The sequence below is a fragment of the Lissotriton helveticus genome, chromosome 5_1 (assembly GCF_964261635.1).
Source record: "Lissotriton helveticus chromosome 5_1, aLisHel1.1, whole genome shotgun sequence".
In the NCBI taxonomy this organism is placed as follows: Eukaryota; Metazoa; Chordata; class Amphibia; order Caudata; family Salamandridae; genus Lissotriton; species Lissotriton helveticus.
The window spans coordinates 1,801,551,721-1,801,571,022 of NC_136065.1; the positions used below are offsets into that span (position 1 = coordinate 1,801,551,721).

Here is a 19,302-nt window from a genome sequence, read left to right on the forward strand (position 1 = left end):
CACCACCACCAATACCACCACCACAAATTTCACCACCAATGCCACCACAAATACCACCACTAATACCACCACCAATATCACCACCACTAATACCAATACCACCGCCACCAATAGCACCACCACCACCAATACCACCACCAACACCACCACCACTACCACTACCACCACCAACAACAATACACCACCAATACCACCACCACCATCAATACCACCACCTCCACCACCAACAATACCACCACCACCACCAACACCACCACCAATACACCCACCCCCACCAATATCACCACCACCACCAATATCACCACCAATACCACCACCACCAATACCACCACCACCAATACCACCGCCATCACCAATACCACCACTAATACCACCAATATCACCCCCACCAATACCACCTCCACCAATACCATTGCCACCAAAATCACCACCACCAATACCACCACCAATACCACCACCACCATCAATACCACCACCACCACCAATGGCCACCACCACCAATACCACTGCCACCAATACCAATACCAATACCAATATCACGACCACCAATGCCAATACCACCACCACCAATACCATCAATACCACCAATACCAGTACCACCACCACCACCACCAGTACCACCAAAACCATCACCACCAATACCAATACCACCACCACCAATACTAATACCACCATTACCACCACCTCAGCGCCTCAAGCTCACTAGTAATAGAAGGGGCACTGTACGAGGCCAGACCTGCAGCCAAGACCATCCACCCATGCCTGCCATAAAGCAAAGCCCACCCTCCACCCGGAGGTGAAGGCAGGGCCCTACTACAGCTGGAGTGTTTTTTATCAGGCCAAAGATAGTAATGACATTATGCAATGCCACACTGCACACTCAAATCACGGAGAGGGCTGGAAATAGCCCCCCCGCCGCTCTTCCTCCTGAGCCGTGACAGTGTAATCACTGAGCTAAAGGTGTTGGAGCATTTTGTTAGTGTTTATAGCTCGGATCATATGTAACTCTTACTTCACACTTTGTGTCTGTGTAATTTACATCACTTACATATCTTCTTCACGGCACTAATTAAGTGACCGAGAAGGCCCTTTATTGCAATGCAATAGGTCTCGCAATTGTGATAGTTTAAGCTATTAGTATTGTAAATGACAATGTCTATTATTTACGTTTTAAAACCCAAAACATAAATAAAAGGCATTGTCATTTACAATACCAATAGCTCAAACTCGTGTGAATGCGAGACCTATTACATTACAAATGCTTGTTAAGAAATGGTGTTCCTTTCTGGTGTTTTGACTGATAAACAGAACAGACAAAGTTGTCTGATTTTGAGCGTGATAATGGAATGGTGCAGAAAGTACCAGGGCTGGTGGATAAGGTTTTCGTTCCATGGCCTGAACATTTGGGTAAGCAAATAGATGTGTGTGTGGGGTGAATATGCTGGTAATAAAGGTTGAGGTCCGAATTAGATTGTGAAGAAGAGAAATTTTGGTCATTAGGCAAAATAAAAAGTAAGGAAAGGAGTCACGGAAGGGAGAAAACTGGTTCAAATGAGGAAGCACATTTATGAAAGATCATCTTTATGAAATTACATAATGGCCCTAATGTAAGGACGAGAACGTTATTTAAAATGGAGCAGGGGAGAGAAGGACTATGAAAGCCAAGTACAGGAGCTACAAAGCAATGACATGTGACGAGTCTACAGGCAGTGGGGATGTGGGACTTAATTGTTCCTCAGGTTAGACTTTATTCCAGATAAGGATGAGGGCAGTCTTAAGATATATAGACTAGAGAAAAGAGCAAAGGAGTAGATTCAAGCTCTATTGGGTCCACATGGTGAATATATGTGTGATCCATTGTATATACTGCATCCACTTTCACCCCAGACTTTATATGTGACTCAATATGTTGAGTATTGGATTAGGAGAGAGGTGACAAAGGATGTAAGAACTTGTATGAGATCAGAGTGCCCTACGTCTACTTTATCAAATAAATTGGCTTTCAATCCTGAGTTAGATTCTAAAATAAAAACAACACACATAAGGGAGCGCATAAAAAGTCCAAAAGGTTTACTGAAAAAGTTCATTTAATCAAATATTCATTATTGTCCATCAAACAAGTGAATTCTTCTTTGAGTCCATTGAGTCCAGCTAGGTTTGGCTGCAGTGTGATGTTTAAAGAATAAAATTGTTTTGGATTCCATAACATGGCTCCTGCTCCGTACTTGAGATCAATGTAATCGGAGACAATCAAAATGCAGCATTTTTGTAGTGCGCATCCTTCTGATTTACACAAAGTTTTGTTGGCTATCATGTAACCTACCTTGATTGTGTTAATGAGTCTAAATGTGCCTCTGGCCTGCTATTCCATTTAGAGCCTCCTGCCTTCTCTCGGCCTCTGAGGGACTGCTCGGTACAAGAAGGAAGTGACTTCACACTAGAGGGCCATGTCACTGGCACACCACCAATCAGCGTCTCTTGGCAACACAATGGTAAGCGAAGTTCTGGGAGTGACTATGGCATTGATTGAAGGGGAGTGACATAGAGCTGTAACACACACACCGTACACATGTTCAAGACTTGCCTGTTTGTAGCACTAGCATCTAGAACGGCATACATAATGTCTTGAGCAATGCTTCGCATTAATATATATTTGTATAACAAACATGGTGCCATGTGACATTTCTTTATTGACAATAGGTTAAACTTCTCCGATCCTACTGGCGTTTCAGCTGCATCCGTCTATTAGGAAATCAGTCTATAAACTAAGCGCACCTAACTGGCCCTCTGCTAATCCCAATGTTGTGCACCAGGCCACCACCCTCGACCTATTTTTTTAATGCACGCCTTTTCAGCTGCTTTATCCTCAAAAAGTCAAGATGTCATAGACAATTATTCAAAAGTGAATTTCCAATTTACAAATGAAATGATTGTAAAAGTTTATTGCAAAGACGTCACATGAAATTAGCTATGCTGCCTGTTTTCCTATGGACCCATAATTATTCTATAGTTTGCAGATTAAACTACCTGCGTGCTGTGTCTAAAATCAACCATAGTTTAACATGACTACAAAAATGATATCAAATGTTTATTACTTTTTCTTGAAAACCGCATTAAGCAATTGATTGCACATGTCCAAAAAGAATCTTAAAAAAATAGACTTTAATTTTATCTAGCTCATTCAGTCACTCTCACACACTTACATTCATTCTCTATGTGCATCAATAGTCTCCCTAATTCCCTAATTCTAACATATTTATACAACTTTATTGAAATCAAGGAACTTGATAGTAACATGTTTAATGGAAAGACAGTTCTAAACAAGCATTGGTAAGGCATCGGTTTTGCCAATGTAATGAATAAAGAGCTGTTTTCATCAACCATCGTCTGGCAGAAGGAAAGAGCTTCCTGACAGACAGCATGGGAGTGGAGAGAATGTGGCGCAGCAGCCAGAGCTGCTGATTCGAGAGCTGGGATCTCAACATCCTGTGATTCTATGCAAATCACTTAATCTCTCTGGGTGATAAATTGTTGTAGAAATATGTTGCAAGAGTAAAAGGCAAAACTTTATTAAAATGCAGTTCCACCAAAGCAGATGGTAACAGTATTTTGGCAGCAGGAAACTGAAGAGAAGCAGATGAGGAAGAAGCATTGGTAAATGCAGGAAAATATGCCACAGCCAGAAGAAATGTAGGAAAGGTAAGTGGCAAGTACAAGAACCAGTGAGAAGCCAGGAAAATGAGGGGGCGGGATGTAAAATCCATTTTAAGTTTGTATTTAAAAAAACGGATTTCTCAAGCACAGCGCAAGCGGTGTGCAGGCGAAACCTAAAAACAGTCCTAATGTGTTTTGGCAAGGTTATCTCTTTTGCAAACCCTTATTTCTGAACTCTCACAATTGTCATCAAGTGCAATCCAATTGTGGTTACAGAGTGAATCCACATTAAAAATTTGCAAACACTAATCTTATTTATAATTACATACGTTATATAAAGTTACCCCTTCAAATCATATTATTGTATTTCATGTCACAGTGCAAAGGATGTTCCACACCACTCTGGTAAAATAAAAAGACATTGATTGCAAGATATTGGGCACAGTACAAGCTTTTGATAAGGCGCGGAGATACTCCTTTGGGAGGTGATCCTAGCGCGTTACAAACTCGCAAATAAATAAATAAATAAATAAGATATTGATCAAAAGTTTTTTGTGTTGATTTATGAAAGATACACTGTTTTATATGTTATTTGTGTGCCAAACAAAGATTTGTAATTCAAGTACAGTATGAAAAATTGGATTTTCTGTCACACGATTAATCCTTGGGTTTCAGGAGATACTTGGGAGATGATGATCTGTAATTTTAAGGTTTTAATAGTGTATGAGTAAATGTATGAATGTGAGAGCATGGTGAACGATCTTTTATCGAGATATGTATGACTGTTGCGGGTGGGTATGAGTCCACTTATATGTTCTTTTTGTTTGTTTTATTTATATGAATCAGAATAAAATGTATTTGCATACTGAGACATATATGAGTTGATAATCTGAAATGTAACAATAAATATATTATTTTGAGAAACACTGGGCATTACATTTAATATTGACTAGTGAATGACTGTGTCTTTACTACTGTTGACGTATGAGCATCTATGATCTCTGGCGTAGGCGGCTGCTGTGAGTTTTCTGGATTGTTACACCTGACTCTGCCTACCAACAATACCCATATGGACATCAAGGTGTGCGTGCCTCATACTTTGATGTAGGTATAATAATATGATTATAATAACAATATCATTATGAGTATGTATTTTAATTTAAATACATTTGGTTTTAGAGTCATGAATGGTTTTATGGTTAGGTTAAGTCAAAGCTGTAAAGCTGTTATTTCATTTAATTAAGTAATAGAAGAATAGGAGTAGGATTAGCATTTGGTTATGTTAAGGTCAGTAACTGTCTCGAATTATTTTGATAGAGGGATATGGTTAAATTAGGGTTGAGTTAAGGGTAAATATTGTAATGAAATATAATCTAATTAAATTAATGGTCGATTTAGATGCAGGGTTGGTGGAAGGTGGTTAAAGTTGTAATGAAATTCATTTAGGACTTACCTAGTTCATGTAGCTGTATTAAATATAGTTTGTTCGATGTAGCAGTAGGTCAAGGTAGTAACGTACATCCAAGAACAACAGCAAACTATATGTCACTAAAACTAAAAAACGTTAAAGGATATTAAGTATCAAGATTCATTAGCTGAATTTATTAAATCACAGGTATTGCAAAGTTCTATAAAGGGATTACCAGCATAATTTTAGGATTAGTGATTATTACCTCTATTTGACCCAAATATGATGCAACTGGTTACAGTTAGAAGAAGGTGTTATTTATATTCTCTTTTGTCCTTGGAAAAACAGTTCAGTTGTGTATCCTGAATTGCATCAGTGACTTATTTCTGGGAATGCCATTTCTCAGTGGTAACTCAGCTATGAGCGATTCAGGGCCGGTATGTGCCAAACAGCGTGATTGATTTTGAGAAATCTGACATTTTCAGGTGAGCCCTTGCGCTTCGGCAAATCTTCTTTCCATGATGGAGTTGCACGCTTGGTTGTTGATGAGTGCTTGCCTGAGGACGCTGGAGTTTACACCTGTATGTTGGCAAATTGTGCTGGGAAAACATCAAGCACAGCCGCGGTGATGGTGAAGGGTGAGATTCTTCCAGCGCTCTTGAAGAAATGTTTCCATTTTAAGTGTTTGTGCTGTTCATCTGGAAGAAAAACAGCCCAGATCGTGTCGTTTTATGATAGACTTATTTCCTTCTAATTTCTAGGCTTTCCTTATATACTGCAAAAAGGTCCTTGTTTTTCAGCTCTGCTCACTCCTGTTTCTCCTCTGCTTGGCTCTGTTTTTACACCACCCTGGGTGTCTTCATCTCTCATCTTGGTGTTTTTCGCATTCATCTTGGGGTCTACCATACTCCCACGAGTTTCCTCCACAATAATATGGATGTTTTTCATACTTGCCTGTGTGTTCTCCACATATGCTGTATCTGGTGCCAGCCTTGCTCCTCTGTGCCCCTTCTGTACTCGTCTGGATCATGTTCACATGAGTGTCTTCCATGCGCATCTGTATCTTGAAGTCTTTCATATTCATCTTGGTGTCTTTCATACTCCTCTTGCAGTCTTCCATATTCTTCTTGCCTTCCATTGTTAACTTTTCTTTCATATTCACTTTGGTATTCTCCATAATCATGAAAATCTGCCACACTCCTATTGGTCTCTACCATACTCTTTTGGGTGTGTTCCAGCGTCATGGTAGCTTTGCTCACTGAGGTGGTTTCACTACTCACCTGAATTCTTCACACTAACCTGGGTGTCATTGCACAATTGAGTGTTGTAGTTTGCCAAGATTCAGAGTGAAGTAAGTGTCTGCTGCGTGTGCTGCCCCGGGCCTTTCATGGCCATATTATGTGAAGTTTAGCCTTTGCTGGCTCTTGGCCTTTTGAGGGCCTTTTAAGTCCTGGTCGTCTTTGGTTGTCCATAGTTTCTCTGGACTTTCATAATTATAATGTCTTGGTCATGGTAGTGCTTGTTGTGTACTTGGTTCGAATGGTGCCTGTGCTAACCCCTGTCCTGATGATGAAGACATCCAGTGCACGTGCTGGGTTGGCACTCCCAAAGTTGTGTTGGACGTTTTCTGGGACTCTACATACAATTGGGGCCATATGTTGACCTTTTACTCTTTAAGAAATATGTTTCTAGCATGAACAGGCTGTTCGCAGACATTTGGAAACAGGTTGAAACAGTGATCCCAGACTTCGGTCTCTGGCTGATCCATGGCCGGATAAAGATTTGAATAAATGATCTGCCCAGAAAAGTGTGCATAGGATTTTTGTAAGAAAACTATATTTTATCCCGTGAAGGAACAGACATGTGTTGTGTTTTTCATTATCTCCACACATCATCACATTTTCCGAGGTACTAGGAGCACTATGAAACTGTTAAATAATGACAAGGTAAACAGTAGCATTCCCAGGATGAAATCTAAAAATGTTCAGGTCAGTCACTGAGGCCATGAACGGGGGAGCTTAGAATGTAAATGCATGGTCCATAAACAATCCGCAGTTTAATGGCCGGGGCCGAGTATTAGATGTCAGAGACATGTCTGAGTGCAGTAGATTTGATCCAGGGTGGGTTGGAGTCTATATTTGGGTGAGGGGTGCAACCTAGAGGTATGGTAACTAGCTCTCCTTGCCTGCCTTCCACCCCCTTGAAGTAGAACATAGAACAGGATGCCTGTTTCCAGTATTTCCCTAATTGAATTGGACCATCCTTTTTAGGTGTGGCATTAGCCAAGACCTATTGATTTTACTAAAATTATATGTGTAAAATACTTAATTGTAGGGACTATCAGCCAGCCAACTTCATTCACTGTTCTGTTACTTGTGTTATTCACATTTTTCTTCTGCCCACTGCAGCATACAGCCTGGGACAATGGTTCAGCCGACTTCAGCCATTGGTGAACTTCACTGCGTGTACCAGCATTTTGCTCTTTGACTGGGCGCACATATGCAAACAAAGTAGTTTCCTTAAGTGCCAGTGAAAATATGTTTGCTTTTAGTCTATTTCTTTTCATATTGATGAGGGCCCGGCAGCTCTCTGAACAATAAAGGGGCTGATTTAGTGTGTGGCGGGCTAGTACTCGATCACAAATGTGATGGCTATCCTGTCCGCCTTATTACAAGTGCAATAGGATATAAGGCACTTCTGACTAAGTGGACGGGATTCCAGTCAATTGTTATTCATTATTCTTTCGCAGTCTTACCTTTCTGATAAGGCCCCTTTTTTAGGTTGAGACTACTAGACATGTGCTCTCTGTTGCGACACATATTGTGGGCTTACCAAAAACATACAGATGCTTGGAACCAGCCCTCTGCTTACCATCGGTTGGCTTTCCTGTCCCTTTTATCTGCCTGCTTTTTATTTGTGTGCCAGCTTGTAAATCTTCTGTTTGTCGGGCCCTTGGTGCATAGCCTCCTTACCATCACTTTAACTGGCTGGCTTCTGTGATTCCATTCCTTGCTTTTCAATCGCTATTTATTTCTTTTATGTTAAGCACTCCACAGACTGCATGTGTTTTTCAGCTGTTTCCCTCATGCATTTTACTTCTCTTGCACTCCGTGTTCCTGTGTGTTGCCTGTGTGCTTCTCCCGACCCCATTCTTATGTGCTCTCGGCCTCCTATGCTTTCTCACCCATGTGCTTCTCCCCTGCCCACGCCACATCACTCACTCACCCACTGCTTCTCTCCACTCTCCTCCCTTTTCCGTTTTCCCTCACCCTCTGAGTTGCTTCCCCAATCCATGCCCTCTTGCTTTTTTGCCCATGGCTTCTTCTGCACATCCCTGCCCAACCTGTTTCTTCTGTCCCCCCACATTGCTTCCCCACCCACATGCTATGTGTTGTTTCCCTGCACACTGGCTCTGTGTGTTGCTTCCTGCCACCCCCTGTGTTTCACCATGCACTTCAAAAAACATATTTTTGAGCTTTTTTTTATTTTTTATTTGCGGGTCCAAATTTATAAATAAATGAAAAATATTGTTACAAAATGACATGACCACTGCATCATAGGGCCATTTTTTTTACATTGTTTTTTCAGCCATGCTGCACCACATCAGATATGCTGTATAGCAAGGCTAAATACCATTGGCAAAGCCAGTGGATCTCAAAGTCAAGAAGTATCAGATTTGCCAATGCTTGTCTCAGATGTGTTCTGTCTTTCGGTACTCTTAAGTGATGACTGTGTTTTTTATACATTCTCTGAGATTCTAATTCCAAACTTCAGCAGCGGATGAACTATAAACAAGAAAGCTTTAAAATCGCAGAATCTTTCATTCTTTCTCAGCGTGAACTCTTTCTGTCTCAGCCCAAAGTAATTTGATCTCATCTGTAGCTCTTTCATGCTTTGCTAAGATATTTTCTGTTCCTTGTCAGGGCTTTTCCCAGTTCTTCCCATCTCCCATACTTGTGTTTCTACTGGGGATCGCTCTTTCTTTACTAAGGCTCATTTTAGTTTTTCAAATACTTTCTAACTTATATCTACAAATAAGAAAACATGTTGATATATATGCAGCATAGATATGAACAGCCAGTATTTTCTTGTTTCTTGCAGACTTGTGTAAATTCCCTAAAAGCAAGGATTCCCATGTGTCCCGCGTCATGGTGTCCTCCAGAGTGACATCTGTCTCCTCTTCCTCTATGGTGTCCAGAATCACTGTTGGCCCCAACAACACTCCTGAATTGGAGAAAGGAGCTGTGACTATGTTGTTTGAGGTCCTTCCACAACATGGCATCACCAAAGAAGTCTGCATAAAAGGGCCTTGGGTATCTGGTACTGCCAGTCATAGCTATGGTAAGTTATTTCCACAAGATTTCTGTAGCACATTAGCCTTGTATTTCATCACTATAATTGAGTCCATCTATGACAGTATGAAGTCACACTTTTTCTAAGAATAGCACTGGTCTGGCGTCCTGAAAGAGTCCATCCTGAAAGGACTTTCAGATGTAACAGCTGAATGAAATCCTAGAGCTCATCTTCCAAGCGAAGTCTTGAACTTCTTTGGACCCCTCCATTATGGGTTTACACAACTTGCACCTGACTTTCCCAGGCAATCAATAATCTGTTCAATTCCAGGCTAGCAAAACGGGTGTGATGTTTTCACATCTGAAATAAGTAAATCTCTGCACGACAATGCTGCCAACTACTGTACAATTATATTACTGCCAACTCTCACTAAAATCCTGCAAAACAATTGTGGTGGTCCAGCACTCAAAGTGACTGGAATAGTCCAACATCTTGCACTAATGGCAGCTGAACTTTCACCCAATGAAAGAAATTCATCAGATACAGGATGAACAAGATACCGTAGCCTTGATCCTATTAGACCTATTGCCTACATTGGATATGGTGGAGCATAACATTATGATTAACTATATGGCTCAGATTGGAATCCAGAGTACAGTTCATGCCTGCTTCAAAATTATTTTGCCTCACTGGGTTCAACTTTTGTCATTATCTGCTTTTACCACTGACAAAGTGGTCATTCATTGTCAAGTCCCTCAGGGTTCCTCATGAACCTCTTTACTTTTCAAATTCTATGTTTGACCTCTCTCCCAGCTTGTTACGTACTTTGATATGAAAGTTTGACCACACTAAAACAGTGGATAAATAATAAATACATCATGATAGGCTTGTTGGCGCTGGCATAGGCATATAAATGGTGTAGTGTGGACAGGGCTCCTTACCAATCTTAAGCATCTGGTGCGATTAGGTAGCTTTGGGCAGATGTGTGTCATAGATGAAAAAAGTAGCCTGTAGTATACCTCAAGGTTCAATATTGCCATCGCTATTGTTTAACCTATATATGGAACTGCTTTGATAGAAGGAGCAGGTGTGGAAATTGTGTATGTGGATGACACATAAATGTATTTGAAGATCTCACCCACCAAAGACTTTTTTACATTACAAAACTCATTAACTATGCTCCAGAACAAGATGTCAGTAAATCTTGTTGAGCTTAATCCTGATAAAACAGAGTTTATCTAACTCCATTCAAGATTTGAATCACAAAATAGAAAGCTTATCAGATCTTGACAGTGTGGACTTCACCCCCCTCTTTATCCAAAGGGGTAAAATCTATTAGGCTTTGGGTGTATTATCATTTACTGAAAAGGTTACATCCAAAGATACATCTGAACTGCACTCTGTCAAGAAAGTCAAGTCTTCTTCTAAATGACTTCCAACTCATGGTTCAGGCTTTAGTAGTTTCCAGGACTGACTCTGGAAATGGTCCAATGGCGTTTTAGGAGACAACGTTCTGCTCAGATCAAGGTTGCACTGGATGTTAGCCACCATTTGCTGTGAGTTCTTAATTGAACCCACTGGCTTTACATTATTCTATCATTATGGTTATCATGACATCCACTTTCGGACACCTTGTTATGCATATATCTGGATATTGGACATCTGCACAGCTATATTTTGCTTTCTCTTGGATTACCTGTACAGTATTGTGAACAGAAATGATTTGGTTGTTAGAGCCTTCCGCATGAGACAGCATCAGTTGCAACTGGCCAACAACAGTTTTGATTAGTCTGTGGTTGGTCTCTTACTTTGCCCTGAAAAAGTCCTATTTGAAGAGAACGAAATGCGTTGGCTGATGAATTTTGGTTAAAATGGAATAAAAAAGACAAGCCGACGTTGCATTATTTTGGACTTTTTTGTTGACAAATTGTGGTGCAGAGCCAATACAGTGGTTTTTACTATGGAAATACTTCATCCTCATCACTCACCCCCTATTAAAGCTGCTCTTAATTCTGTGGCCAGGTGGATATCAGGTACAGGAAAATATTATCACAATTCTGCAGTGCTTAGAGATTTTCATTGGCTATTGCTGGAAGCTGTGATTAAATTCAAGTTAGCATGCATTGCTTATAAACTAAAGCTTTACACCTCCGAAAACCTAGCTACCCTAACATTGCCCTCAAGTAATTAGAGGAAAGAAGAGGTAAATAAGAAACACGAGAAGGCTTCAAAACCTAACTTTAGAAACTAAAAATACAGTACGTAAAAAGTGTCAAAACAATAACTTTCACTCACTGAATGTTGTTTACTTGCATGATTTCTACATCGTACCATCGCCAGCTTAACAGGCTGGCTCTAAAGCATGCTGGGTGTTCAAGGAGCTAGCTTTAGGGTGAGGTGGTGCATCCTGATCCCTTGCTTGCTTTTTACTCACAGAGAGGTGCTGTAGAAATGATTGCGGTACAGCACCTTGGAACTTCTCTTTAGCACTTGTCTGGGTTAATTACATCTTTGTGATGAAGAGAGGGAAGGGAACCTGGGGTATCCCACTGGTCGTGGAAGATATCCCAGCCTAGGAACAAAGCAAAAGCATCAAAAGCATCCCTCTAGACCACCCAAGAACTCATGAAGGAGTGCTTTACCAAGAAGGTCAATCTGCCTAGGTATTACATCCCTTCACTAAGGCAGTGTGCTCTCTGCTACCCTCTCACCTCGTACTGCACTTAATGTCGGCTTCCCAAAACACACTGTGCCTGCAGCTGGTAAGGAATATCCCTACGAGGTCTAGTTGTCTATAGCTGCCTGTATCTTCACTAAGAGAACAGGAAGTTATGGAGTTTAGATGAAGAATGAATAGATTCCTGTGCCTTGATTGTACCCTGAAGGTGTTCTAACTGAAGGGCTACATGGGACAGCTCTTCAATCTGGTCCTCATTTGAATTATAAAGGGCAGAGCATGCTTACTTGTTCCACGTCTCCATATACATGTGTACTACTTCATACCCCTCTGTCTTCTGTAGACCTTTGATATGGCCTTCTGGCTTTATACACATGCCCCTCCCACGCGCCCTGATTTAAGGCATGTGCCCCACCGAACGTTATTCCACTGGAATAGAGATGGCCAGATTGAAAACAGCCCTCAATAGCCACATCTTTATAGAAGATGCACTATACTAACCATGGTGTTCAGCATCACTAGCACCGCATTTGGACACCTATGCAAGTCTATCGCCTTGTACTTTGTCAATTACCAACCCATCATGGTTTATGTAACCACCTTCTCAGTAAACCTGGATGCCCTCTGTGCAGCAATTAAGGTCACAAATATTTCACTTGTCAAGCTATAGCTGAGCCTGGTCATTAATTGCTTGAGTGCCTTCAGTAAAAGCCATTGCTTTGTGTTATTTATACGGCAGGAGCTCCCAGGAGCAGAGTACCTGTTATTATTATTAATGACTCCAACTTTCAAAATCACTTTCTGGAGATAGATGTTACTTTACAGGAGGATTCCATCATCTGTGATAACGCCACCCTGCTAGAAACTGGAATCCGCCAAACGCTAGACAAACTAGCACCCCTGCGGGAATCAAGGAAAAAAACAACTACCAGAGAAAAATGGTATACCCCTCTCCTCAAAAGCCTCAAAAAGGAATGCCAAAAAACTGAACATCGATGGAGACAAACCAAAGACTCAGAAACTAGAGCAAATTATGTCACTAAGCGGAAACAATACATTCTTGCCATTCGAGATGCGAAAAAAGCATTCTTCACGCAACGAATCCATGAAAACCACAACTCCACAAAAGAATTATTCAAAATCGTAAAAGAACTTAGTAATCCTTCTAGTACCTCACAAATCCTCACCCCCTCAACTGAGGCCTGTGAACGTATTAGTATCTTCTTTTCCGAGAAGATCAACAAAATCTACTCTACTTTCACTCCCTCACTTTCTCTTTCCTTGCCTGGCAACACCGATGAATATCTGCCTACATCAGATAAAGACAACGTTCATTCAGATGCAGGCAAATCCCGATGTCTTACTAACTTTCAACTATTCTCTGAAAGCGAGGTATTATCAGTTCTAAAGACAATCAAATCTGGCTCTCCCGCAGACCCATGTCCCCACTTTGTGTTCTCCGAAATCGCACCGACACTTTGCCCCTTTATCACTAAACTTTTTAACCAGTCCCTCACCACCGCGTCCTTCCCAGAAATCTGGAAACACGCATCTGTAACCCCCCTCCTGAAGAAAGCCGGATCTGACATCCTTAACCCGGAGAACTACAGGCCAATTTCCAAGCTCCCTTACCTCTCCAAGGCTTTGGAGAAAATGGTCAATTCACAACTATCCAGATACCTGGAAGAAAACTCACTTCTGGATCCCACCCAGACCGGCTTCAGAGCCAATAATAGCACCGAAGCAACGTTGCTGGCAGTGTCGGACAGTGTCAGATGCATCACAGATCAAGGGGGATCTGTGGCTCTGATACTGCTAGACCTGTCAGCGGCGTTTGACACGGTATCACATGACTGTTTATTAGACATCCTCCTGAGCAAGGGAGTGCAATCATCTGCGTTAAAATGGATTAAATCATTCCTTAGCAATCGCACCCAAGCAGTACACATGGGCCAATTTCACTCAAAACCTTGTCCCATCGGCTGTGGGGTCCCACAAGGGGCCTCACTAAGCCCCACTCTCTTCAATGTCTATGTTTCATCTCTGGCCGACATTGGAAGAAAGTGGGGCATCGGCATATGTTCTTATGCCGATGACACACAGCTGATGGTGACAATGGAGGAAGGGTCGGAAACAGCGAAGAATAACCTTCACAGTTGTCTCTCCGAAATGGCAGAATTGATGCGTATCCATTACCTAAAACTAAACGCCGGGAAATCGGAGATACTACTGTTCGGAGGAGCCAAACTCTCATGGAACGACACATGGTGGCCACCACTTCTGGGACCAGCCCCCATCCCGAAACAGTGCGCCAGAAACCTTGGTATTATGATGGATGACGCACTATCCATGAAGGACCACATACGCATACTCTGGGGCAAAGGTTTCGCAATTCTTAAACTCCTGGCAAAAATCTTCTCCTGGATACCTTTGGATTGCCGACGCACAATCACCCAGGCCCTCCTGGTCAGCCGCCTAGATTACGGTAATGCCCTGTTTGAAGGGATGAACGAGCAACTGTTCTCCCGCCTACAGGTTCTGCAAAACCAGGCGGCTAAACTGGTTTGTAACAAAGGCAAGCGAGACTCGGCCTCCGCATGCCTTAAAAAACTCCACTGGCTACCAATGCGTCAGAGGGCCACCTTCAAACTACTCTGTCACGCACACAGAGCCCTCCACAAAACGGGCCCTACCATCCTTCAAGGGAAAATCGAATTTTATATCCCTAACAGGAATCTAAGATCCAACAACTTAGCCCTGGCAAAACCCAAACGCATTTATAAAGCAAGGACAGGTGGACGCGCCTTCTCACACTTAGCGGCTAAAAGATGGAATGAGTTACCTGTGGACCTTAGACACACCACAAATCTCCTCCAATTCCGCCAAAAATTAAAAACCCAACTTTTCCCCAAAAACTAATTTCCCAGCACTGTCTCAGCAATCTCCCCTTTCTTACAGCGCCGTGATATCCCATGGGATGAGTGTCGCGCTCTACAAATGCAAGAAATAAATATTTCACAGCAGGGTTTCTTGCATTGGTAAAGGCTTAATTCTGTGCTGCCCTAACGCTCTTGATTTAACCCTTCACTATTTGTACTTATGTTGTGACTCTTACCTGTTGTTATGTTTCAGTCACAGACAGAGAAAAGACACGCAATAGCCACAATTCCAGAAGGACTCCTCCAGAGACACTGCATGCGACGGAGGCAATAAATGCACGGGCCACATCCGGCTACCACGACATCTCCGACAACAGTGTTTCTACTCCAAGCCCTTCAGTCACCAGCTCAAACCCTACTCAAGGTCAGACTTACGATAGACAAACACACACAGACACACTCACATTTAAAGCATTGATATCACAAAAATTACGCATCGATATAGGTTAGGCGTGTCTTAGGAGCATGGCTGAGTTACTAATCAGAAGACAAAGTCCATGAGATGTTAACCTTGAAGCTTAAAGATTGACAGAGCCCTGTGATTATAAACCTCTCATAAAAAAATGCTTGCTGGTATGGGACTCAGTGGTTTTTCAATTGTCTTTTACAGGGATTGGGAAGACTTTTAAAACCACCCGCTCAGAGATTATCATGGTGGACAACCACCGTCCCATGGAAAAGCCTGTGAAAGTCCTGTCACAGATAGCTGAAGAGCGTCCCAAATACTACAGCACAGTTGGTGATTCTGAAAAGGAGGCCCCTGGTAACCCTGTGTCTTCAGCCAAACTCATCCCAGGTTAATATATGGGGTTTCCATATATGCAGATTGTCTCATTTTATGCTTCCCTCCTACAGCCCGATCTACACAGAGAATCCACATCTATGGTGCCAACCCACCTTGGCTCTGAGCTCGCCATGTGTGAATGATGATCTCCCATGGCCGAATGCTCATGGAAGCAGTCCATGCACCGTATGGATTTATGTGGTTAGCTATTCTGTTCTCAGTGGTCATAGTCCCGAGGAAATTGTGGTCTCTTCTGGTGCTTGGCTTCAAGTGTGGCTTGGTCTCCCTCACACTAGAGCTGCACATTTCCAGTTGCCAGTGATATAATCAAACCTCGTCACCAGTGCATCAAATGCACTTTTGGTAACGTTGAATACGCGTAGGCTGCCATGTTGCTGTGGTACGCCTAACCATTCTTTTTTCTTTTTCAGATCCAAGCCACCACCAAAGTGGGGATTTCTATCTGAAAAAGAAAAATGTCCCAGAATGCAGGGAGTTTTCTTCCAACACTCCAGGGACATTTTTCTGTTTTCGGGCCCCAGGACATCAATGTCAGAGTAGGGACATTTTAAGGATTTTGGGGAGCCTGGGCTAAACATCATTTGAGGCCCCCTTCTCGGAACAACTCTGAATTTATTATCCACTTTAGGCTCATTCACGCCCTTAACAACTATGACCATTGACATCCCTCTTCCTTTTCCAGTTCATACCTGGGCACAATTTTGGAACAAACATTCTCTCTCAGAACCAGAGAAGCTGAAATGTTAGCGACATAAGCAAGCCTGCTGCATGTGGTGCAGTGGACTGGTGTTTCACAGTTTGGGCCTGTGTATATGGGTGGTGTTCTTTTAGTTGACAGCATGTTAGTCCCTGCTTTGTGGGGAAGTGGGACTCCGAGACAGGTGGCAGTAAGCTTCGATCACACCTGCAAAACAGCTGTGATACGTCAACTGTGCAGTTTTGGAGACAGCAAATAATACAGCCCTGCACTGCACATTGGCTCGCGGCCTACCCACCAGAAAAGCAGAAAGACCTGCGGTCTGACCAAGTCTTCCACCCACTATGTATTGTAGCTAGTCTCTAATCAACATTTTGCATACAGTGATGGGCACTTGTAAAGGTTAGAGCTCTTGCTGAACCTATCCAGACAAAACACATATTTTTCTTTATCCCCCTCCTCTCTCAGTCAGGGGCGGCTGACCGAACAGCCTGCTCTGTCTTAAAGAAAGTAAGTAAACAAACAGGATATTTTAAAAATCTTGATAGTCTGGCACCTCCAAAGTTTAAATAAGGAGGCCCCTTGAAAGGTGGGGGCCCTGGTCCAGAGCCCACATTGCCCATGCCTTAAAACGTCTCTATGTGAGAGGCTAGAATGTGTGGCTTGAGACTTTAACTTCACGTGTCTTGTCTCAGCCCAGTATTTCGCTCTATAGCCAATGCTATTGGCTGTTTGGGGTTATCCTTCAGTCTCCAATCGAGTGCTTGCTTTGCAATATACTTTTCAAAATTACCCTCAATAAATCACTGTTTTTTAAATTGGATTGTTTATGTTAAGCTGCAGTTTATATTACATTTTGATCTACTCTTTTTTAAAGCAGCAGCATTTTTTGTGACTTCTGTTAGGTCTCGAGTTTTGAGCCTTACCATATCATGGCCATTTCATTAGTTTTTCTTGTTGACAAATCGTGACCTCTGACCCACGTTAGCCATCCATATTTCATGTGACTTTGGCAAGATCTTTAGGGCAGGCGCTCCAGATGTCCAAACAAAAATGCGAAGATCACTGCTCTCCATTTCCCATGGATGCACTACTGCCCCTCTTCACCCTCGTGTCGCTGTGTTAGTCTTTCCCTTATCTCCCTCTAGTTCTTCCTTCCTGCTTTCCCTCGTTACCCTTCTTGTTACTCCTCCTTTCTCCTTCCAATGCCTCCCAGTTGCTATTTATCAGTGCTCAGAAACGAAAGTGAGTCGATATCAAAGGGTCCCTTGCCCTCATTACAGACCTGATTTTCTTTCCATTTGAAATTAAGGTCATTTGGAAAAGGAGTCGATATTACAGTCCTTTATTGCTTTCTTTGTTGTAGAAATAAAAGAAGGACAAATGATTCATGACAACAAATTTCAATTCAATTAAGGACACGTAGGCGAGGATTAAGCTTCTTTATTTCTTTACTGAAATACTCAGCAGCCAATGAAAACTTAGTAACAAAACTACAATACCCATGAACACTGTATGGGTCACATGCACAACCATAGAGTCTCTGCCCATAAAAGGTCCATTCACCGGAACAGTGTCCTCTTTCTTTTGTAAACCAAAATCAGATAAGTCTCTGAACCACTTGCTTCAATGAACATATCACCGTAAGAACTCCTCTCACTTGATCTTCTGCGGCCCAACAGGGCCTAACTTCAAACACAGACTCGGCCCGAAGAACATTGACAAACCCTCGTATGCACGAAGAACAGTCTTCATCAGAGAATCTCAAGCTCTATTTGGAATCTGCTCCTGAAAGGAATAGAGAAACAGAAGCCGTAACACCATCCCAGAACTGATTACTTATATATATCAACAGCAGAACGGCCGGGAACAAGAAAATATGAATGCAACATAATACAGAATACATCAACACATCATGTAAAAACACGACTTTCAACATTCTGAGTGGGATAATCCTCACCTCCGTGTCCTTAATAAAATTGAAAATTCTTGTCACAAATGTTCGCAAATTTTTAATTCTATGTCAGGACCGGATGCTCCGATTATGCTTGCTCAAAGCTTAGCCACCACTACAGAAGCAACACCAATAATTGGCTTATAATGAAATGCTTTAAATGTACTCTCGGTAGACCAATCGGCCACACTCATAATGTCTGTCAAACTGACACCAGCTGAAAAAGCTTTGGACGCCATCGCTCCTCGAACTGAATAGGCTCCAAACCTAGAAACATCAATACCCGCTTCGCTCATGAGCCAGCGCATTCATCATGACAAGGTGGATGGAGTCACGGGGCGAAAGGGTTTCTGAAGAGCAATCAACAATTGACCTTGACTATCTGTACGAAATTCGGCAGTACTTACTTCATAATCCTTGACACATTGTACAACACGCAACTTCTGATTATTACGAAAAGCTGGATAAGAGACTGATGAGGTGTTACATTTAGTCCTTCGTGAGATGTTGAATGACACCCCTTCAGGGGAAAATCTATGCCCCGCGAGGTCTAGAGCTCTAACATCTGAAACCCTCTTGCAAGAGACCAAACAAATTAATATAGTCAACGTAGCAGATAACTGTTTTTGAGAAAGGTATTTGTTAGAGGGCCAGGCTTCCAAAGATTTCAGGACAACAGACACATTCCATAACTGCGAGTACTTTGGGCACAGGGGTTTAACCATCTGAACGCCTCTTAGCAGTTTACACACCAATGGATTCTCATCAAGTGGTTTGCCATCCACAGGTTCATCCCCTGCTGAGATGGCCGCTCGAAAGTTGTTCACTGTCCTGTAGGCTAAGCAAGAGGATGACATAGAAGCCAGGAATTTAGC

General features: G+C 42.2%; 1 protein-coding gene across 6 annotated transcripts in view; it reads left to right on the plus strand.

Moving 5' to 3' along the window:
* The window catches only part of LOC144755825 (myosin light chain kinase, smooth muscle-like), a 730,231-nt gene that overhangs the window by 514,347 nt on the left and 196,582 nt on the right, over positions 1-19,302 (plus strand). For 3 of the 6 annotated variants that reach the window (XM_078645117.1, XM_078645118.1, XM_078645116.1), the window contains 5 exons: positions 2,376-2,492; positions 5,548-5,700; positions 9,164-9,403; positions 15,165-15,335; positions 15,582-15,767. In XM_078645117.1, coding sequence (XP_078501243.1) covers positions 2,376-2,492; positions 5,548-5,700; positions 9,164-9,403; positions 15,165-15,335; positions 15,582-15,767 — 867 coding nt within the window. The remainder of the gene's footprint in view (positions 1-2,375; positions 2,493-5,547; positions 5,701-9,163; positions 9,404-15,164; positions 15,336-15,581; positions 15,768-19,302) is intronic. The other 3 variants (XM_078645121.1, XM_078645120.1, XM_078645119.1) reach the window with 1 other exon arrangement.